Source organism: Etheostoma cragini, chromosome 13 (assembly GCF_013103735.1).
Source record: "Etheostoma cragini isolate CJK2018 chromosome 13, CSU_Ecrag_1.0, whole genome shotgun sequence".
In the NCBI taxonomy this organism is placed as follows: domain Eukaryota; kingdom Metazoa; phylum Chordata; class Actinopteri; order Perciformes; family Percidae; genus Etheostoma; species Etheostoma cragini.
The window spans coordinates 7,462,675-7,487,219 of NC_048419.1; the positions used below are offsets into that span (position 1 = coordinate 7,462,675).

The 24,545-nt window shown below is 39.0% G+C and overlaps 1 protein-coding gene across 6 annotated transcripts in view; it reads right to left on the reverse strand.

Annotated features, from left to right (window-relative positions):
* The window catches only part of alcama (activated leukocyte cell adhesion molecule a), a 76,258-nt gene that overhangs the window by 10,433 nt on the left and 41,280 nt on the right, over nt 1–24,545 (reverse strand). For all 6 annotated transcript variants that reach the window (XM_034889175.1, XM_034889173.1, XM_034889172.1 and 3 more), the window contains exons 2-10: nt 17,870–17,976; nt 15,885–16,104; nt 13,949–14,013; nt 10,424–10,511; nt 9,752–9,922; nt 4,066–4,190; nt 3,580–3,712; nt 1,831–1,943; nt 300–423 (exon numbers count right to left, since the gene is read on the reverse strand). In XM_034889175.1, the coding sequence (XP_034745066.1) occupies nt 300–423; nt 1,831–1,943; nt 3,580–3,712; nt 4,066–4,190; nt 9,752–9,922; nt 10,424–10,511; nt 13,949–14,013; nt 15,885–16,104; nt 17,870–17,976 (1,146 nt within the window). The remainder of the gene's footprint in view (nt 1–299; nt 424–1,830; nt 1,944–3,579; nt 3,713–4,065; nt 4,191–9,751; nt 9,923–10,423; nt 10,512–13,948; nt 14,014–15,884; nt 16,105–17,869; nt 17,977–24,545) is intronic.

Consider the following 24,545-nt stretch of genomic DNA (forward strand, 5'->3'; position numbering starts at 1 on the left):
ACTTCTTGGTGTTATAAGACCGGGGAAGCTCCTTAAGGAATAGCTCAGAGCTTAGTGTGTCCGTGAGAGAGAGTGACGGTGAATGCGCTCAGAGCAGACAGCTGTCGGCTATCAGAGCAGAGATTACATCAGTAGTTTACTTGTTAAGTGGTAGTAAATATGGTTGGTGTATGTTTCAGTTGGTGTATGTTTTTATGCACCCACGCACATTGTGGTCATCCGCCACCACTCGTGGCAAGCAATGCACATTTATTTCACCACATGCAGCATGTAAACATTAATAAAACACATACACTCACCTTCAACAACCAGTTCAAAGCTCTGACGTCGCGTGATGCCGGTCATGGAAACCTCACACACATACACTCCTGCATCAGCATAGGTTAACTTGCTAAACTGCAGCTCCTTCAATGCCTTTCCATTCTGAAAACCAGAGTCACAATGTCAGTTTTTGTTTTATAGAGCAAGGTGGACCTGTTACTCCAACTTAAATGCCACAGTAACAAACATCCAGTGTCATTTTCACCCATCCAGCACTTGTTTGGTATGAACGCAAGATGTCAGTTACCTCTATCAATCTTTTTCCTATATCCACTTCTCCTGTTCAGGGTTACAGAAATGTTCATTTCAAACACAGTAACCTGTATGTGTAGGGATGTAACAATTAACGGTGTAACAATAAACCACGGTAGAAATGTTGACGGTAACAATTATCCTTTTCATTTAAAATATCCTTATTATTGCAACAGATAACCACAGTGTGGTAATCCTGTGTTCAAGTTGCTGCGCAGGCACACTACGCTCAGACAGGAAAAGGGGACGGAATGTATCAGCAGACTTTTTTCTTTATCCTTTTCTTTTCTTTGCTGTTTTGTTGAAGTGATGTGGGTAGCCCAGAAATGAAGTTAAAACTATTCTGAAGCTTGCAAAACTGTCATGGGTTTTACAGCCTCGTTATATTCAATGAGTGTTCTGCTACAATGTGGAAGTTTAGTCCGTGTTACGACGTAATATTTATATGGAGAGAGAGAGAGATATACTGTTATACTGATATACTATTCAGCAGCCAGTTTTCAATAGATTTTAAAAGCCTATTGCCTTTATTTTCTCAATATAATAAACACTGTTACACTTTTAGAAACTATTTCAGCTTGTTTCTATCTATTCTGTGGCCTAACAGTGCTTTCTGAACATATTGAACACACTTTTAAACATACCCTGACAACAATGATAATTCTGGTCACTATAAATTTTCATACCGTTATGTCCCTACTTACGTGAGTATTTTATCATTGGCTTTTTCTAAAAATATTTATTACTTAGTCTCACATTGCCAGCTCTATCTCCACAGCGCTGTGGAGTAAGGTCTATCTACAGCACACATACATTCTAGGATGGGAGAAAAATAACGGTCAGGGTTGCTCGCATTTCTCCAATCACAATTACGCAAAGCTTAGGACGCAGCAACTGTGGCTCTGCTTAATAGTCTTGGGAGGGACCTTCTACATTTTCAGCATGTAGCTTGCTAGCTTGACATGTGTTGTTGTTGTTTCCTAAAGCAAAGGAATTTTCAGAATGGCAACACACCGATATCCGTGTGTCCAGACTATTTTATACTAGTCTTTTTTTTTTTTCAGGGAAGGGTTCACTGAGAGGGAGTCTCTCTTTTGCCCTGATCACATTCACACAGTAACATACATACCTGGAAGGTGCCCAGTACCACTGAGCAGCTACACTGGAGCCAATTTTAAGGGTTGAGGGGCTTGCTCAAGAGCACCTCATGAGCACAAGCGCTGCTCTCTGGGGATATAATTCATCAGTGACCATTACCTTTGTCCATGAAACTTTAGAGTCACCAGAAGCGTTCTTTTCAATCGTCACAGGCAAGGGGTCCCCTACTGCTTTCACAACCTTCCCAGTGGGAGTCAGACTTACGTCCAAGTCTGAGAAAACAAGACAGAAAAAGGATAGTTCTGTTGAATCATAGTAGTTGGCTGCCTCTTACCGCAGACATAAGGTCCACTTTCAGACAAAATGTGTTTATTTATGTCTACTTTCTGGAGAACCAAAAAACAAACAAAGTAAAGGGTACATTGATCTGAGAGTAAGGGCTATTGAGATGGCATTTTGCTGCTACAGCTGTGGATGTTTTGTCTTCATGAATCTTTTTGTCAACAACACTCAAACCAACAGTGAATGTATCTTACTAACAAGTATTGTGTGAATCAAAGCCTGAAATATCTTCTTCTTCTGTGCCATAGAGCTCCATTGTTGTCCAAAAACAATTTAAAATTTATAAAAATGTAAATGTAAAGGGAATGTGTTTATATAGCGCTTTTCTCGTCTTAACAACTTTTGCTGAGGCTTTTCAGTTTAATTTGACTCAACCACACACACACACGTCCTGCTGCCACAAGTACTTACTAGAGCTCCAAATATGAATTAATCCACTGCTGCTGAAAATAGACCCCTAGTGAGTTTTTTTTTAAATATAATTCTGAGGCATTTTTTAATATTAACATCCTCAGTGGGCCAGGAGCTGAGAGCCACAGACCCATTTGTAGACAATAACAAAATCAGAGAATAAGTTCAGTGGTGTATCTTCTGCTATTTTTTAAGTTTGACACAATTCTGCAGCGATGCCAGCCTCAGATGTCACAATCCCATAATGCCTATTGGTAAGCCCAATTACCAGTAGGAGGTTAACAAGTTTTCCCCTGAACATCTTTAATTTAGATATGACAGGAACATGTCATTGTGGTGCAAATAAATATTTCAATAACTATATGTATCTAAGTCAATGAAAAAACCTCCTTTGCATTGGAGTTGGTCCCATAAAACAGTTTTTCCCATCAGTGTGTGTGAACAGCAATACACATGAAAAGGAAAGAAATTACATCATATAAACAAAAAGCGGGAAATGTATAGCTGCAAGCTGTCAGAGGACATCTACGGTACTGCTAGCCAGCCAGCTAGCCAGAGCAAGTTCCCTCAAGACACACACACAAATACATGGTCACAATAATATCTTAAACAATTTCCAATTTAGAGAGCTACTTTATTCTTTCCTCAGTCAAAAACTCGCAAAATTAGAAGTCGGGAACTCAAAAAACATTTAGTTTAAGATGTTTGAAATGCAGAGAAGTCACAATTTGGGACGCAGAGCAAGGGAAATGTTTCTTACTTATTTCTTTATACAGTGATTGGTCCCATTTGAACTAAAGGCTCAAAAACATACACCTGGGAAGAAAGGAGTAATTACTTGAGGGAGTGCTGATGGATGGTAGAAAGGGGAAAACAGCTTATAGTTGTCTGAAACACTTTTACTCACTTTATGTCAGAAATTTCAAATTAGTTCCCCTCCTCCCAGCCTGGCACTCCACAATCTGCCTCCTTGCCAGGCTGGTCTCTCTAAGTTTAAATTTGATTACCATTACTTTGCTCTCATGACTTTATTTACAGTGGGAAAAAGGGTCTTGTTATATATAGGAAGTTAATAAACTTCCAAGAGTCAGAGGTTTATGCCTTGTGCTCCAGTAGTGAGTATGCTAATGGTCTGCATATGTCATGAGTACTTACAGCTAACAGCAATGCTTTGGGATGCCTCCATTTTTTCATTGTCAGCCAGGGTGCATTTGTATTCACCCCCAGCATCTCTGCTGATGGAAGTCAAAGTGTAGGTGTCTGAATTTACCACTGGTATTTTCTGACCCTGGGTGAAAGAGGAGTACAATTAGCTTTAGTCAGGAAATGCAGAAGACAGGAAGAAAGGTACAGGATATAGAAAGTAGTAAAATGAAAACTATGACATAAATCAGACTGATACAGCTGATAATAACTTTTAAAGCCACAGAAATAGCAGACAAGTAAAACACTTGAAATCTATAAATTCTATTTACATTTTAAATTGTGTCTTTTCTGAGTTTGAGGCAAGTTTTAAAGAAGTGTTAATGATTGGCTGCCAACGTCTGATGGCAACGGCTGTATTCTCAAAGACCTACTTTAATTCCAGATCAGACAACAGGACAAGCACTGTTTGAGGTTGAGATTTGGGCTCAGACTGACCTTGATGTGGAAGAAGAAGGAGCTAGGTGGAGGGTTGCCATCAGCGTGACACTTCAACGTCACGTTGTCTTCTTCTACGATGGGTCTTTTTGACATAATTTCGAGGCTAATCTTCTCCGATGGATCTGAGAGAGCAATTAGGGTAAAAGGGAATATAAGAAGAGAAAAAATTCGTAGGTGACTAGGTTTCACAGACACCTTCCACTGACAAATAAATCCCCTTTAAACCGGATCAATTCAACAATCAAGCATCACAGATACATACAACAATCAAATAATCTTCCTTCACGAGTCAAAAGGTAACCCTATCAGTCTTCTGATCAGCCCAGTGTGTAGACCACACTATTCAGGGGCGGCTGTGGCTCAGTGCCTGCCAATCGGAAGGTTGGTGGTTCGATCCCCGCGCCTGCAGTCATTGTCGAAGTGTCCTTGGGCAAGTCACTGAACCCCGATATGCTCCCGGTGCTGCGCATCGGAGTGTGAATGTGTGTGAATGTTATCTGATGAGCACCTTGTACGGCAGCCCCGGCCACAGTGTATGAATGTGTGTGAATGGTGAATGTTTCCTGTAGATGTAAAAGCGCTTTGAGCAGTTGTTAAGACTGGAAAAGTGCTATATAAATACTTTACATTTACTTACACAAGACTGAACTGGAGAAAACTCACCGTAGTAGCAAGTTGGATATTCCCCCATGAACTTGCTACTGCCCCGAGACCCCCTCTTTTATTTATTGATCCAAGCCTCCCACTGTAGTCCTTAACCCTTATGTTGTCCTTGGGTAAAATTGACCCGTTTTCTTATATCAATTTTCTTTTCAACTACCCAACTGTAATCACCCCAAATAACATGATTGATTCCACTCAACGTTCTTTGGCAAAAACAAATTTCTACTTTCATTAATTTTGGGGTGTCTTATTCAGTTTTATAACATTTTTAAAAAGTGGTTTTGAAATAGTGTTGATTAAAAGCTGACATATTACAGTCTGTGATTATCCATCAACGTACATTCCTTTAATTTTAGTCTAAATAATTCCTAATATCTCAAACATTAGGTATACTTTCCTATAAATGAGGTTTATTGACCATAACTTCCCAAAAATAACTGTAAAACTAAAGTTACTAAGTTTGTGTTACAGTGTTAAACGTAAAAAAAACTGAAAAGAAAGAGAAAGTTAAAAACATTGATAAAAAACACCAATAAAAGTGTTGCTTTTCAATTTTGATGGGAAGAAAACACAAGGGTTAAGTTCTATATTTTTGTGTATAATAAAATAAAACAAAAGTGAAGAAATGTACAATTAGAAGGACACTGAGAAAGCGCAGACCTCCACCAAGGCATGACCTTCTCATACCTTCTAATATCTCACATTATTAAAGCTGTCCCATCTGGCCCACTGGTCCTTCCTCTTCAGAGAGCCCCACCCTGGTATTGTATTGAGCAATGTTCTAGCCTATTAGATAATTGGCAAGAACAGATTGTTCAAAGCCTCAAAGACAAAGCCTGTCTGGTTAGGCAAAAACACATTTGATAATCTCTCACTGACAAGTCGTTTGGACCAAAGTGGCCTTGCTTTTTGAACTGGACAGAATCTGTAGGAATATTAAATCTTTTGCACATGATTGTCACAAGATTATGCAGCACTGCTACTGGACTCCCTCCAGCTTGTTTAGACTTAGATTAAAAAACAAACCAAATAGTTGGAAATGTAAGACAAAGGACGGCCAATTACTTTATGTGCTATGAGCCTGTGATAAGCTCCAGAAATATTGGACTGGGATACATGATAACCTACGTTGGATTGGAGGGACCCAGGTTCCATTTAGCCCAAGATGATTTGTTCTGGGAGAAGGGTCAATCCTAAACAGGATGGATAAGCACATAAGAAACCGGAACTAGCAGAATAGTTTCATGATAGCCTGACAGATTGTTTCAAGAGGATAGAAGAATGAAGGGATGTTGTCAATCCAGCAAAAACCTCACACAAATGGTTTGCCAGATTCGATGTCTACACTAAAAATATTTGGAAAGTACATAAGCTTTCAGAGTTTGACCTTTTTTTCTGTACATTAGTTTTTGTTGAATATTCAGTACATTATGACAACTAATCACAGTCATCTTAATTTGTGAGTAATATATGGAAAAACAAAAAAGAACTAAAAATTGGGAAACTCCTGTGAGAAGGTGATGAAAAAAGATAAAAATAAAACGTATACATTTCAAGTCCATGCTCTATCCACTACTGAGTCCAAGCTGTGAACCAATGTCCTTATGCTTTATTTAAGTAAAGTGTCCACTTCTGCCATCTTTTGGCATATAGACTTTCACGCTAACAATTGCCCTTATTTCTTGTATGACCTCAAACCACTGTTGCCGTTTAGGACATTCAGGCTTATACCACTTTCTGGTTATTGATTTCCTTGCTGCTGTAAGGAGTATCTTCACCATGTACCTGTCCCTATGTACTGTTACAAGTGAAATATGACCCTAGTATAAGAAGTGCATAAGAAAGTACATTACTCAAAACTAAATGTATATCCTCCCAAATGACTTATATTTTTCACAACTCCAAAAGGCATGTGTGTGATGTGCTACTAAGCAGCCAGATTGTCTCCAACAGGGCTAGTGTGTTGAAGATGTTTTACTGCTAATCTGAAGTGTAATTTAAAAAAAACGCACCAAATTCTTGCAGTTAAACACCCTCGATTGTTGTGAACTTGTGGAAGTATGTTGAGTTTCACATATATCGTACCATACATCTCATGGAATTTCCACTTTTAGGTCCTTTTCCCACCATGATTTCAAGTATATTGTTGAGTTCAGTAATTCTTACATAAAACATAGAACATTTTTTAATGCAGTTACTATTTGGTCTATAAGCATTCATCATACTTACTTATAAGTGGATTTTTAATTATTGTTAGTTCTCCATTTTCAATGATGTTGTAGTAATCCCTAATTTGTATATGCCTGAATAAATCCTGATTGTGAAGGGAGAATTATTTTTTTAATGTTTAGAAATTCTGGAATGCCTTGATATTATTGTATACACTGCATTAATACCTTTTCCTGACCTATCATTGAATAAGGCATGATTAACTCTTGGCTTAAACTGTGTGTCAAAGGCTTACCATCTACGTACTCTCTGGTTTTTCCTTAGTTTTAGCACAAAATTACACCAGAACTCGAGAGCACTAGAAATTGTAGTCTATTTTACAATTGACTAATAAGGGGATTTCTTTTTCTCCTAACACGGATCTGATAGTCTTCAATATGCAGAATGTCTTGATTTCCTTCCATCTAGCAAAATAGTTATCATTAAACCAAACCACCGCTGAGCTGCCTGAAAAAAATCTTGGAGATTTGGGAGCGACATTCCTCTTTTATGTTTGGCCAACTGAAGCGTTGCATATTTTATTCTAGGCTTCTTTCAATCCTAGATAAATCTAGAAAAAAGCATGTCCCTGGCTAAGAACTGGTGTTGAAGGACCTCTACTGGTAAGGCTTGGACTAGATATAGCAATCTAGGCAAAATATTGATCTTAATTATGGTAAAATTACTACTAAAAGTCTAATGGGTGAGTGGACCATCTTTCAATATCTTTTGAAACTTGGTTAGTTATTAGAAGCCTCATATCAGTTGTAAAGATTTGTAACTCCCTTATATACTTTATTCATTCCATTCCCATCTTACATCATATCTACCTTTTATTTCCTTTGAAGGATTACAGTTTATTGACAGGAGTTGTGTCTTTGTATTACTTATTTTATAACCAGCATAATAACAATAGTATAACATAGGTAAGGAAGTCTCAGGGTCAATAAATTGAACCAAAATATTGTCCACAAATAAACTAATCAGGTGGTCTTTGTGTCCAATCTTAATGCCTCGTATTTTTTCATGTTGGCAGTTGCCTGGGCCAGGGGTCCAATATAAAACACAAATAGTGTGGGACTGGGAAAACTCCCTTGTCTAGTGCCTCTCTATTCCTTGATCTCCTCATTGGCATTATAGGACTGGTGCCTAGATTGGCTGCAATATAAGTTGCATGTTGTTTTCATTTGTAGTTTACAAATACAGTGAATTATATTTGTCTAGCGACAGAAAGAACTACAACACCATAGAATAAAAAACAATAACATTCTAAAGCGCTGCAGGAACCTTTCAATGAGAATTAGAGGTAGCGTGACATTCACGTAGAAAAATAAAGACTTGTTTAAAATTATTCAAGACCTAGAACACAATAGCAAATGTAATACTTTTTAAGGCCTGATTTTGCCATTTTTTACATTTTAAGACCCTGCGGAAACAATCTTGCTGCCTGACACCATACAGCAATTGAATAAATTTACACGTTTACATTATATGCCTTGCTATATGCCCTAGATGTCTTGCAGCATCTGAGGTCCTGTTCTCCATTAACAAAAAGTAAATAAGTACTTTGTTTGTAGTCTGTATGCTGATTCTGTACTTGATTCTGGACAAGATGGCAGAAATAAGTGTTTGTAGCTTTTTTACTGGGGAAGACTACACTAAAAGGTTTGTAGGAAGTGCTCCCCTCTTTTGGAGCTCAAATTCCCCTTCTTTCAAGGCAGTTTCATACTGTAGATGCATTACAGTAAACATCTCACAGCTAGTCTAGTTTGGTTCTAATTGGCTCCCTTCTCTATAAACGACTGCTACAGTTGGCTAATCTGAGCAGTTTGCAGCATTTAAACAGGAATGTTCCACATCTAAATTATCTGATAAAGGCTGCTATTGTAAGGCAAGCACTCTATTAAGAGGATTTCATTTAGTTCATTCAATTTAAGTCAGCTCTGCAATTCATAAATAAACGTGACGCATTATTCTTATGTTGAATCATGGTGTTGTGGGTGTGTGCCCTCGTCCTGTAGGAGAACGGCTGTGGAGAGGAAATATCAGTTAAAGTCTATGACGTTGTGAGCTCATTGTGGGTGATCTTTGATTAAACCTTTAATCACCTTTGACAAGATTATTGCTGTTAAAATATTTAAATATATAATGTACTAAGCCTACCTAATAAGTAGATATATAAATACTTTATTTGTGTGTGTGTGTGTGTGTGTGCGCCTGTGTGTGACTCAGGTGGCAATCTTCCCCCTGTCCATGTTTTGCAACTCTTACCTGAAATGCCTAAAATAAATTGTTGTGAATGTGTTACACCCCATTCTCTAAAAGCATTGAAGCAATCTATCTTTATTACCTACATGAGGAAAAACACAGCCGAGGAGCTGGTAACCTTAATAAATATCCTGCTATCCTTCTTTGATTATGTTGCTGCTTTGATCAGTTACCCACACTATTCGGCTGAGGGAGCTAAGCTTGAGTTTTTTGTTTGTTTGTTTTTTACGTTTCTTCATTCGGATCCAATCGCAATCCATTCCATTATGAATAAATAACCAAATGAATTTACAAGCTTTGTCCTTGTTGCATTATTCATTAAGATAATTTTAAACAGATTTCTGTAGTTCAAACAACTCGGAATTGTAGTTGACAATGTCAGTTATAACGGTCCACGTATTAGAAAACTGTCAGGTGTAAATCAGGCTTAGGCTCATAATTATAGTCAATGTGTAAGCAGGGGAGGGCTCAGAAACAACGTGCATGTGCTTGGGTAGGGTCAGGTTAGATTTTTTTGGGATTTTTTTTTAAGTATTCCACTTACAGTAAATGGGAAAGGGTTCCAGTTTAGTCTCCTGATTGGTCAGCTTATGAGTGGACAGGCATGCAAAGACTGCAGCAACATCCTCTTTGGAAGCTGCATACTGGAGGGTGGAGGAGGTGGTGGACAGGCCTGTGGCTGGATCCAGCTTCATGCTAGGAGTTATCACAACAGCTGCCAAACACACACAGACACACACACACACACACACAAAGTACAGAGCATAGTTAGTGCAGCAGGTGTAGTTTTCCTCCCCAGGTTAAACAGTAATGCATATCTTGCTTTCTTTGGTTTAACAGCAAACCCTTGGTGGTGTTTATTGTATCAAACCAGTCCAGATGATGGGAAGTTAGTTATCACAGAGAAGTCTTGAAGTCTAAGTTGCCAATTAGTAGTTCTGTGATTGTTTTAACTTCCAGATACTCACTGCTTGCTTGTGGATCCAATGAAAACATAAGTCAAACTTTACAAGTAAACAACAGTGAATGATACATTTCTATTTTCTATTGTTTAAGCTTTAGTCTTGGGTAAATATTATACAGTATGATTTCATTTTCACTCTCCTATCACAGAAACAACTAGCTCCCCCCAGGGGTATCTCACTATCACAGCATGTTATGTGGTGTGACTATTGGAGTTTCTGGCAGTGTCAACAAACAGCATACAATGTGTTACCTTTCCCATCGGCTACTAAGGGCTTTCCATTCATTTTCCAGGTGATTGTAGCTGCAGGGTTTGCATTTGCCGAAACGCATGTTCCCACCTGAACAAAACAACCAAACAAAACAATAAAATATAGGCAATAAAACAACTTCTACACTTCATATCAAAAGACTGATTAAATTAATTACGGTAATTTTTTTTTTTTAAAGCTAAGAAGCTGATGCAGGTGGCCTTGCAAGATACATTTATTTTATTTTATTGAGTTTCATTAGTATCCACTATCAGTATTAAAGTGACAAAGTTTGATATTTATTAAATGTAAATGTGCTGTATTTATATAGCGCTTTTCCAGTCTTAACGACTGCTCAAAGCGCTTTTACATCTACAGGAAAGATTCACCATTCACACACATTCATACACTGTGGCCGGGGCTGCCTTACAAGGTGCCACCTGCTCATCAGATAAACATGCACACACATTCACACTCCGATGCGCAGCACCGGGGGAAACTCGGGGATCAGTGTCTGGCCCAAGGACACTTCGAGAATGACTGCAGGGACGGGGATCGAACCACCAACCTTCCAATTGGCAGGCAACCGCTCTACCACTGAGCTGCAGCCGCCCCTACTAACTGAACTATATAATGGCGATAACCTGAATGTAGTCTAATGCAACAATTTACACACAGGAAGACATGAATCTAACATTATTGTGTGTTTATAATGTGGATAGACATATAACTTCAGAGGATTTCACCCCGAGAAGAATAACTGTGTAGGTAACATCGCAAAGTAGGAGATAAAACAATTCAGCTCAACATACATGCTATTGGGGTTGAACGGTTCATGTATTTGTATTGAACCAAAACAGTATGGGTGTCACGGTTTGGTGCATGAATTTACCTGGAGAATAAAAAGAATACAAATAAATAAAACTTGTGTGCATATTAATTAATGTAATGCGGAACTAATGTACTGCAGAACTACTGTTAGATATGTGGGTTCTTCAGGGACACCTAATCTGTAGCCCCGCCTTAGCTCTGATGGGCATGTTGTATGTAGCCGAGCGCCACGCAAGTTTGGGAAAACTTCGGTTTGTCAGTTACAATGTTGAGGCGAGAGAGTGGTGGCGTTTTGTTTCTTCATGCTTCTTCAACTATATTAGCTTTAGCCAGGCAGGGAGCAACTTCCTGCCGTGAAAAAATGAAATGCTGTATTGTCTTATTATGTTTACAAGTTCCAGATGAAGCTTGGAGATGATTTACTGTTTACATCTTACTTTACACACTTCAGGCTGTAGCAGCTAGTTCAGGGGAGAGACTGTATGACACGGTGGTACAGCCTGAGACATAAGCAAAAAAATTAAAAAATTGTGCCTTCTGCATTTTTGTTTGGCTTTTCCCTCCATCGCACCAAACCTGTACCAAACCGTAATGTCGGAACCGAGGTATGACCCGAACCGTGACTTCTGTGAACCATTCCATCCCTATGTCATAGACAGGGAAATTAGGGCTTTACTGAAACGGGGTTTTTCTTTGTCCTAGAGTTGCATACTGTAATGTCTATGTTCCAACATTAGCAGGCGAATGTTGAACATAGGCCAGAGAATACAAACAACTTTCTCATTTAGGAATGAATTCGTTTTTGTGTCTTGCTATCTTGTTGCTGCATCTTCAGGATGGAAGGTCAGGAACGGTAGCAGAGATAAGCTTTGTGTGAACCCAACAGGGAGTGAGTCATAAGAACATTCCTTTAACCAAACACATGGTTTTATATCCTGTACAGCCTGCACCTCTGAACATGGCTCACTACAAAAATGAATTTGAGTCTAAACAATAAGTAGAACTTCTGCTCTCATCGGTTTACCACACAAAGTTACCTTGTTAAAACTACATCTACTCATTCTCCCTCATTGAAAATCCCAAATCTATAAATTATCTTTTAGTGATTCAGTTCTTTCTTTAGCACTGTGTTGTCACTATGTTGACTACACCCAAGAATTTTTAATGTTCCACATGTTGACCATTTATGGCTAAAGCTAGATGGTCACTACGACTCTTACAGACGTCCATTACTACTTCTTTTGTTTTTTCAAAATACTCCCATCTCCAAGTTGTTGAATAACGACACTGCATTATCGACAGACCTATTTGATCTATGTGCAAACTAAAAAGGTTTAAGGGCAACACTGGACAAATGACTGCAAACCAAGTTCTCCAATACCTTCATTACAACAGATGTTAAGGAAACAGGTAATAATTCAGGCAGGTTGGGTAATATTTTTACAGCACAGGAACGCTTGCCACTTTTCATATAGGTCTAAAAATGGTCAACAAATGGTACACTTACAATGTTCCACACTTGAAACAATTTTTAGGTTTACTTAGTGTGAAACTAACATAGTACTTTAATAAACATATTTACTAATTGTTTATTGCTGGGTAAAATATGTAACACAAACCAAATTGCCCCTCGAGGACATCAAAGCTTTAGTCAGCTGATTTCTGGTTAAGTTCTGAATCATCAGTACAAATGATATCATCAACATTCCAAAAATAGCAGCAAGTATTGTAATTAGTTAAAGTGCAGAAATGTGACTGTATAGTACTGTTTTAAATATCATAATAATAATACTGCATTGGCATTTCCTTTTTTCTGGGTTGAGTCATTTCAGGTTTGTAGCAGAATGTAGAGGAGTATAAAACAACAATGCCCTCCATCATCCCTCCTGCAAGTAACCAAAACTGAAATCCCTCTCTTTAACTTCCACTTTTCTTTTCCACTCTGATTCCTATATCTCTCTCTGTCTCTCTCCCCTCACCACAAAATGCTCTAAGCTGTTCAATAAAACCTGAATTTTTAGGTGGGACTACCAATGAAGGCAGCAGTAATCCCTTGATCCATAATTAATGTGTGTATGCTGCATGTGGTGGAATAAATATGCATTGCTTGCCACAATGAGGAGGCAGATGACCACTGTGAATGTGCCACCGAAACCTTTTGAAAGGTTTCTCCTTTTTTCCAACAGATACTTAGACTAGAGTAAATGTGAGTTGGTTTGTGTGTGTGTGTGTGTGTTCAAGGAATAATACATACATAAACAGCAGAATAAGGAGAGCTATTCTTGCAATACTGGGTGTTTAACTATGAATGAATATAAATTCAGATTTTGAATTGTATGCATTAAAACTCAGAGACAAACTTGTGCACATTTTGTTGCATTCTGACATATGTTGTGGTTTTGCATGTCAGTTTTCTCCCACAAAAGCATTTTGATAGCAATCATAATAGATGAGTTCAGTCCTTTTGCCCACAGCATTACATCACAAAAACTACTCATCTTGACTTCCTCAATGCCTCAGGCTGCTTGGACTGTCAACAACATGTTGGGGCCACAACGGCAAATCATGCAATACACTCAACTGGTTTTCATGTCATATTCTGAGCTGTAATTACCATGTACTGTAGCTACTACATGATAGAAATTCACGTTCAGTCAAATAGGAAAACACCAGTACCAAGCTGTAGTGAATCTTACCATTGTTAGTTTGTCCTTCTGCAGTACTTTAGACTTGTCCATAATCTGAACTGAAGACGGTTTCTCTGCAAACACAAAAGGTGACAATCAGGTTTTGGAATCACAAGAGAGTGCTTGGTGAGAATTTACATCATGTTGTTTGAATGTCCTTCTTTTCTTCATGCTGTCAATTATTTCTAAATGTATCTACAGAACTGAGGAGCACAGTGAGTACCAATGCAAATGTTTCACTGACAAGTGGAGTGGACAGCCCAGTTCATGTAAATGCTTAGCTGCAAAATTATTTAGTTGTTAATATTTAAGCAGAGGACATCATTTTAGATTGTTGTGATGACTTGTTGTCAATGTCCCGCTGTCTGGCTACTTGCAGAAAGTGCTCTGCGCACACGTTGGTGAAATGCCTCTCCTCCATGGGTCAAAATAATGTGCTTTGATCCCGGGGTAGCCGTGATTACTGAGAGAACTGTCCGGTGAGTGCAGCGGTGCTGCATCGTTTCCTGATTTACCAAACTACGGAGTGGCCAGAGGCCCAAGTCACAGAATTTGTATGCGTTAATCAGTAAAAAAAAACGAGTGCCGTTAAAAAGAATTTGGGTTAACTTGTTATTATCACGGTATCTTCGACAGCACTAAAATAATGTGGATTATTAATAGTGCAGAATCACCATAGACCAACATACACAGAGTGCTTAGCATGAAAGCTAATTTCAGGTTAATTCCACAATGAAGTGGTAAGGATAGGCATTGCTTTAGTGTTTAGCGTCAGTATTAAGGCTGAACAATATTGTGTTTTAGAATCAACATCGCAATGTGCGCATGGGCGATAGTCACATCGCAGGACGTTGCGATGTTGCCGCTAATCCTTTTTTGCTGCTTGATAGAGAAGTACACTTTCACCGTTCTCCTTTTACAGGATTATTACCGTCCGACCCTTCCCCTTTAAGACAGGTAGCCATGTGGGCAACGTGTGTATGTAACGTTATCCCGACATGGTGTGAGGCTCTCCGTGTGTAGAAAAGTACCGTATGCAGCAGCTGCCGCTGACACAGTGATACGCATAGTTTTCGATGGATAGTCCGTAAAGCTAGTCAGTGTTTCATGTTTGCTGAAAATACAAACTAAATCACCTGATTAATGCAACATAATTACAACGTCTCCCAGCCGTTTTCCCCGACATAAAGATGCTACCAGCCAGGCTAAAGCTAATATAGTTAGCTTAAAGAAACAAGGGGTCTGTCCGTCCCAACTAACGTTACGGTTTGGAACCGCAACGCCGGAAACGTAACACTGATCTAATACAGAAGCCTGTGCCTGATCTAACGTTATTTACACTAATATATTGTTCTTGGATACACAGAGTTTGTTGCTAGTGTGCATGTCATGCAGGTCTGATCAATTTATCAAAGAAAAAAGCTGGCCCCGATAGTCGACCACAACCTGAAATTTAGAGGAATCAACATGCAATCATTGTCAAACACTTTAGCCTGGATTGATTATTATATGAATACAATGACGTCATGCTAGTCAACCAGCGTATTTCTACCTAATTTCCCTCTCCAATATCACTTCAGAATAGTAGTTGCAGCGCTTTCTTGCTTTGGTGTTCGTAAAGTATTAAAGTTTAACAAAGAATGGTTCACATTAGGAAAGATCCTTTCTCATTTTTATCTTTTATGTATGTGCAGTCCCCTAACAAAGAATGGTTCACATTAGAAAAAATCCTTTCTCATTTTTATCTTTTATGTATATGCACTCCCCTACAAAATCACCGCGGTAGTCGAGAATGTTTTATTATTTCCCAATAGAGCTATTTATGTAACCTTTTAAATATTACTTTTTCTTTTTTCATTTCGCCATATACTATATTGAAGGGCGAAAATATTGCAACGTCAGATTTTTCCCAATATCGTGAAGGCATAGTCAGTATTGAGCTTACTGTAAACAAGGACAGAGATGGGGTACTCCATGAGGTTGGAGGCTGACACAACCATGCAGGTGAAGGTCTTCTGGTCTTTGAGCGTGGCCTGAGAGATGAGCAGGCTGAACTTGGCATCAATGCTGACGCGCTGGGCATAGTCGTCTGTGGCCTGAACCGTGGCTTTCGGGCTCCTGGCCTGTTTGACCAACAGATCACCAGGAGTGCCATCATCTTTCTCCTGAAGGGAGAAGTTAAGTGATTTATTAAATATATAAATCACTGTTTCTCAGTTATAATTATAGTTTACATAAACAGAGATGAACAAAATTACAACATTTTTGGACACATCATTGAACATGCAATTCAACAAACCTGCAAAGAATATCTATCTGTAATGTACGTCAAAGTTGTAACACTATGAAAAGAATTGTTAATTAGAATCGGTACACACTGCCATCTCATTGTTACTGTCTAATTACACTACAGATTATAAATGTTTTGTTGAGGACACAAGCCTTCTAACCTCAAGTCATGTCTTGAAGTTACTCCACTAAAGTTACATTTAGCACTTTTTTTAGCACCTGCACCAATTACCTGGGTGGGAACTAGACAGAAAATTATTCTCTCATAGTTTGATCTTACTCACTGCCTCATACTGTAAGGTGAGCTGGTTATTGTAGCATTACTGTAGGTTTATCGGCACAGCCACATACATTTCTCTTACTACAGAAGTCCTGCACACTACAAGCAACTAAAGAATCAAAGACAAACCTCTGCACTTTGACTCCACTGCAGATTCTGCATTTTATTTCTACATTTTTGATCAAAAACAAATGCAACTTGAATGTCTTCCTAATTAGAAAGAAATTAGACATGATTATTTCCTTATCAATTAATCTGCAGATGTTCTCTTTGATTAAACAATTCCTTATTTGGTCTTTAAATGTCAGAAACAGGCAACTGCCCAGAGTCTAGTTCATAACAATATGACAAAGAGATTCAGCTGGAACCTTTTAAAAAAATTAATATTTATAATTTTATTAAAGCTGTTCTGTCTGATGTTTGGGTTATAACCTAAATGATCTTTTACATTATATTTCACATTTATTCAAATATAATATCCAAAGCAACTGAGCACAGTTGCATCAATTTGTCTTTTAAATGGCAGTGATTAGACGTGTCTTTCAAAGATGATTCAGGCCTATATGTACATTACATGGACACGGGGACTGAAGGTTCCAGTTGTGGACTGAGTGCAACACAGAAGTTGTATTCACCATAAACTTACAGCACCAACAGACACACAACACTTCAAGTGACGGCTGATCAGTAATAGATTTGTTTTCATTGCGGGAGAGAATGGTGCGTCTGAGGAAAAATGTAAGGGACAATGGCTCTAAATTATCGTCACTCACTAAATAATCAAGGCATACAATACATAGTATTTAATAATACTACTCTGGTCATTTGTTCACCTCAGAAAGATTCCATTGAACAAAGACAATAAAAGATCTGTCATTTATTTTCTCTTTGGAAATCTTGACCAATGTAATAACTCAATGAAGGGGCCTGATCTAGGTCTCCAGGATTAGTACAATTAAGTACTATTTTTCTGTAAGAAAAAAATTGAAATTGAAAACATTGTTTATTTACCTGGAGGAAAGAAACTAGTAGTTTGGGGCTTTAATATGGAATGGAATTTAATATGTGACCTACAGTGTGTTATAGTAAAGGTTGCTGGTGGTGACTCTGCCATTTATAATAACTGTGTTTTCAAACCACAACTTTAAAAATGCTATATCTGTAATTTGAAAATGTGCAAAATACAGTCTTCCAGGAAAACTCACTGTAAAAATGTATTAGACAATGTGTAGTCACATACACTAAATATAAGTCAAATTATTTATTCCGGTCCTTTATTGCCTCTTCAATGTCTTGGGAAAGTGTTCTTTCAGTTAACTTCAACCACACATAGACAGTATTCTGAGTCAGTATCTACTTACGTATTTCCACTTGACAAACATCAGATCCTCGGGCGCTGGAGCTCCACCATTGCATGGTATCACAATGACCTCTCCATACAGGGCAGTCACATTGCCTGTTCCCCACACTGCAACAAAAAAGGCGACGGACTGTTACTTTTAAAATTAACATACTGTACTATCACAAGAACCATTGAAGAGAGCGGCAATCCTTACTGCCTTATTCAGTCTAATTTTGTGCAACAACAGGCGGAGCTTTTGTCCTGAGTGCTACCGGCCGGAAGCCTGATCGGCCAAATCTGGGTCAATGAAGTAAGCCATCTGTACTTTCCGCTACTTTGAGTAGTGTTGTGGAGGGCTTCAAACCCAGAAACCCATTCCAATAGAGCTGTGTGTAAGGATCATCTGAGATCATAGGAAACCCAGCAACAAAAAAAGGAAATGTTAATAGACTGTATTTATGTAGTGCTTTTCTAGTCTTAATGACTACTTAAAGTGCTTTAACATATTACAGGAACCATTCACTATTCAAACCGAGGCTGCCGTAAAAGGTGCCACCTGCTCAGATAAACATTCACAAACATTTACACTCCGATGGCGCAGCATCAGGAGCAACTCTGGGTTCAGTGTCTTTTCCAAGGACACTTGGACATGGAATGCAGGGCTAGGGATGCCACAGCCGCCCCACAGTACAGAAGCGGGATTTTTTATCTGATGAGGAAAAACCTGATGTCTTAGAACGATTGCTGAGGTGGCCTTGAAAAGTGGTGAGGGCGGAGCAACAGAGGAGTAAAATACCATATGTGAAATGGATGGGTGTGAACAAAGTGAATAAAGCTACACCCCATTATGTCACTACAAATGTCATGACACCACATTTTAAGCATTCTTCCCATTAAGTGTGATGAGGTGGAGCTCAACAAGTCAAGCACAGTGCTTTGTGCACAACCCAAGGAAATTATTTCCTCTGTCCACAACCGTGACAGAGCACTGATGTGGAGTAGTTGTTATGGCGGCACAGCCCAGTCATGTACAACGTGGGAGGAGGGAGCAAAGGGGTGGAGAGAAGATGGATGAATGGAGGTCAGAGCAGAGTGGAGTGACACTAAGGTCTTCATGCTCCAACTCTTTCTCTTTGAGCTTTTAGCTAAACAAGCAGAACAAGAAGCGGTGCAGATTCTGGTCATTCCAGAGTGATGAGGCCAGAAAATGCAAACAAGTGTAGCTGCTCACTGAAATGGCTGCTTTTACTCAAGCTATGCCTCTTGCTCATCTTTTCATACTTCCTCTGTGTCCTCTGCAACTCCAGTTAGACGGCAACACCACAAGAATCCATTTCTATTCAAAGTTGATGCTGTTGAAAGTAATAAAGCTGAATATTAAAACAAATCAAAAAATGCAAAACACAACCATTAATTCATTTTTCCTAAGATTTTTTTTAACAGGGCCCATTTACCAGTAGCACTATTTCACTACACACTCACACATACATACATGTGTATGTGTGTTAGTGTGTGTGTGTAGGTCCTACTCAGTCCTGGAGAAGTGTGCATCCAGCCACCAACACAGAATATTCCAGAAATCAGTGATTTTATGACATTCACCAATTTGGCAATTCAAAATCTTTCAGCCTTTGAGTAAAAGTGTGCACATGGCCTACTTATCCTATGTTATTCCTTTACATATGATATAATAAGTAATATCACTTTTGACTCGTGGTTCAGTTTATTCACAAACAGAGAACAGTTGGCATTGTCTGAAAGGCTAAAGAAACAGATCAGCTGTGTGAACATCCAATTACACAAAGCTTCACTGTATATCAAGCATCTTATGTACAAAGCTGCTTTGAAATTTAAGCAACCACACACACAATGTGTTACACTAGTTACGGTTTAATCATTATGACTGTTTTCTCCGGTAATGCAAGACACAAGTCACATGGGAATTTAGCTTACAGAATCAGCTAAATATATCATCTTTGAACAAACACACCAACAGAAAAGTAAACAAACAAATGTCTCAGCCATAAAATGTGTTTTGGCCATTGTGGATGAAAGTCCAAATCGCAGAATGCACTTGCTTTGCTGCTCAAAGAGTACACTCCAAAGCTACGCCTACTGTTTACTGACATAGACAGACATTTGTCATGGGCCCGCTGCTGTCTATGTCAGTCTTCCCTTTCCCCCTGTGTGTCTGTCTCAATTTCTGTCGTCCACTAGAGGACACCATAGAGGAACCTGGTCCAGAGGTGTGACCACACTCTGCCATCCGCTTTCCGCACAGCTGCAACCCATCCTCATCAATCCAGCTCCACAGCTGCAACCCATCCTCATCAGTCCAGCTCCACAGCTGCTATCCATCTCCATGATTCCATCTCCACAGTATAAAAACCTGGGCTGACCACCTCTCCGGCGCCAGTTTGTTACTAACCCCTAAGTGGTAACTAGGCCAATCATTAGTGCACGTTGCTAGCTAAACCTTGCTCCTGACTAACTTTGTTTGTTCTCATCACAGTATCCGTGTTTGTCGTCAGTGTTTGCCGCTTCCTCAGACCCGCTCCGTGTGACTCTCATCTATACCTTCACCACCACCACCTGTGTCTCATCTGTGTTTTGTGTTGGATTAAACCTTTTCTTTACCATTTGTCATCGTGCTTGTGTTGTTTCTGTGTCTGGGTCCTACCTACCCACAACACAGTACAGCTCCCATCCCGAGCCCACCAAAATACCACTGACATGTCCTGATCATGTCCAGTCCGTGTCCGGGAGGCTACCAGGCATGGTAGCAGGTAGCTAGTCTGGAACACTGTTGTTCAGCCATGTTTCCACAAAAACACAGCAGTCTCTGAACTCCGTTGGGAGTTTCACTGAAATTGGATGTAGTCCAGTTTACTGTCTGATGATCTGAAACTCCTGCCCTCCTTTGTCCCCTTACCGGGCTAGAGGCATCGGGCGACACCGCAGGCTGAGGTGCTGGTCTCTGTTGCAGGCGAAGCTCGGCGAAGAGTGTTGAGCATTCCGTCTGTAATAAAGTTTCCTGCATAATCTCCGATGTGTACCTATGTGGTACACATGTACGGTAGTTTGAATGCACATAATTGGAGGGAAGCACGGACATTCAAAAACACTACCGGGTTTCCACTGATAAAAAACGTAATGTTAATCGGTGAAGTATCCCTTTAAAGACATACCAGACTCTTTGATTATTATTTACTTTTATATATTTATTTACATTTATACTTTCAGGAAAAATCAGTATCCTGGCCAAGACAACAGCAGCATGTGTCTGTGCTTTTACAAATACTGCATGTGTGTTTAAGCATGTATGTTTACCCACATGCCTTCACACACCCTTTTCCGGTAAAAAAAAAAAAAGGGAAACACATTACATATAGTCAGCCTCATCTATCAACCTATCCCAATGCTGTGTATGAGCTTTCAGGTAGAAAAGGGCACTATGATTATTTTTCTCTGCATTTTTCAAGCTTCCGGAGACACATCCGCTTGTCTCTACTCTGGAGCATTATAGGAAAAGCTTGACATTGCTATGATGGCTGGACAGTTCCCTTCTCACAGAGAAATTTAAATTGTATGAATGCTGTGTTAGTGTTGGATGGTGTAAAATTACAGAGGCCCTATATGCCCTGGGGAAGCAGTGTGAAAAATATCTCCCACAGAGTAAAATGTACATTTTCTCTGCAAGAGCAGTACATAATGAAATATAATAGAGACCATCATCCTTACACAGGCATTGGTTTTAGTTTTCCAGTTGAGCATGTGTAGCCTACTGAAGGCGGAGATGTCTCTGCACTTCCTGTCTAGTAAGGGAAACACTATTTGATGGGGCAACGACTTCTACACAACACTGGCGAAGAAACATGAAACCTCCAGCGCAGAGCGGACTGTCAGTACAGAGGAACAACACACTGACACTGTAGCTGTCTGTCCCTGCCAGTTACAAGCTAGCAAGCAACATAAACAAGTAAAAAACACTAACTACACTTAGTATTCTGATAAGTCTGCTGGTCGTTGAACAGACTCCTCATCAGTCTCTCTAACACCAAGTTCAGAAAGGTCACTGAAACCTTAGTTGCGCTTGCAGAAGAGGGAAGATAAAGAGACAAACCCCTTAAATCTGTAAAAAGAGACACTACGCTCATGATATAAATTGGCCAATTGCTGACCCACCCCACACGATCCACCAAACAAGTCTGTGAGTGAGCCATTGAGAGATAGTGTTTGCCGGTGTATGGATGCCTGTATCTGAGTCATCAGAAGGGTTTCTGCCATGGCTGTGATCAAAGGCAAACTGAAAGTCAGACTGAAAGTCAGATTGTAGGCTGGCTAAAAAAGGAAGCTTGGTTGGGGGGGCTGTCTGTTGACTCTGTGTGTGTCATCAGCATAGGCGGGTAGAAGGAGATGTTTATACTTAACCCACACATTGACTGTTGCCAGATACAGTTGTGTTAAAAAATAATAGCAGTCCAACATCCCTTACCTCATAAATCTTTTTGTTTTTGTTTTTGGTGATATTTCTACATGACAAATAATTCACTAGTAACTGTTGTACAGTCATAGAAAACCAACAGATCCAACAGTCATTACATGCATGCGGCTCATTCTGTGTAATTGAATGGAATTGAAAGGGAAATGTTCCAAATAATAGCAGTTCAATTGTTGTACAATTAGTGAGGTGATGGTTTCTGTGAAATAACAGGTGTCAATTATTCCCCATATTTAAGGAAGGACGGATGCATATGTTGTGCATGATGGTTTCAGAGCATTTCACATTGAAACACTCAGCAAAAGGGGTCATGGGTTGATTGGAGAGGGGAAAACATATAAAGAAGTGCAGAAAAGTATAGGCTACTCAGCCAAAATGACTTCAAACGCCTTGAAATGGCACCAAAAGCCCGAACAACATGGGAAAAAACGCTTAACTAGTATTTGAATGGATCGAAGAATATCCAAAATGGCAAAAGCTCAACCAATGATCAGCTCCAGGAAAATTAAAGAAGACTTAAAGTTACCTGTGAGTTCTGTTACGATCAGAAGAAGGCTTTGTGAAGCCCGCGCAATATCCTATTGCTGAAAAAAAGACATGTACTGAACAGGTTATAATTTGCCAAAGGACACATTTACTGGCGAAAGGCAAAATGGCGCAACATTCCGTGGACCGATGAGAGCAAAATTGTTCTTTTTTGGGTCTAGGGGTCGAAGAGTTTGTCCGACGACCCCCAAGCCACAGTACAATGTGGAGACAGTAAAGCATGGTGGTGCAAAAATCATGTTATGGGGATGTTTCTCATACTGTGGTATTGGGCTTATTTATTGCATACCAAGGATCATGGATCAGTTTCAATACATCAAAATACTTGAAGAGGTCATGCTGCCTTATGCTGAAGAGGAAATGCCTTTTGAAATGGGTTTTTCAACAAGACAATGACCCAAAACACACCACTTAGCGAGCAAAGTCTTGGTTCCAGATGAACAAGATTGATGTTATGAAGTGGCAAGCCCAATCCCCAGAACTCAATCGAATAGAACACTTGTGACATCATAAATGCGGTTTCTGGGGCAAAAACTAGCAATACAGAGGAATTGTGGAATGTACAGTAGTTCAATTGTCCTGGGCTGGTCACAGGTGCCAGAATTTGGTTGACTCCATGCAACACAGAGTTCTCAGAAATAATGGTTATGCAACTAAATATATGTGTAGTGATTCAAAGTAAAGCAAACGCTTGAGACATTTTTTTTCAGTTTATATAGTAAATGTTTGAGTTTGTAAAGAAAAATGCAAATATTGCTTCTTTTTTTTTGAAAAGCCTAAAATTCCTTTTTCTTCACTTTCTGTAAAAGTTATAACACAAACTTGATCAATTTTGGTCATGTTTTGATTTGTAATTGAATGTGCTGTGTTCACAATGCATTGATATTATGGAATTAAAATCTATTCTGAGGATTTTGAGCATTAATTACTTTCTTAAATGCACTGCTATTATTCTGAACACAACTGGATGTACCACAGACAGGCCTCAGACCTCTTTCCCACCTAGTGAGATAACATTTGTCCCGAGCGATGGCACTGCTGTTGGAAAAAACAACATAAACGTATTGTAAGAATTAGTATAGACGCTAAGACAAAAATCACTACCTGCTGGAGAACAGACCTGGAGATATATAAAATATACAAACTTGTTTATTTCCGTTATCATTTTCACCCCTAACTTTATAATAATTAATTGGAGGGAAGCACGGTCATTCAAAAACACTACCGGGTTTCCACTGATAAAAAGCTTAATGTTAATCGTTGAAGTATCCCTTTAAAGACATACCAGACTCTTTGATTATTATTTACTTTTATATATTTATTTACATTTATATTTTCAGGAAACATCAGTATCCTGGCCAAGACAACAGCAGCATGTGTCTGATTTGTAATTGAATGTGCTGTGTTCACAATGCATTGATATTATGGAATTAAAATCTATTCTGAGGATTTTTAGCATTATTTACTTTCTTAAATACACTGCTGTTGGAAAGAACAACATATACGTATTGTAAGAATTAGTATAGACGCTAAGACAAAAATCACTACCTACTGGAGAACAGACCTGGAGATATATAAAATATATAAACTTGTTTATTTCCGTTATCATTTTCACCCCTAACTTTAACGGTTAAAGACATAGAGTATA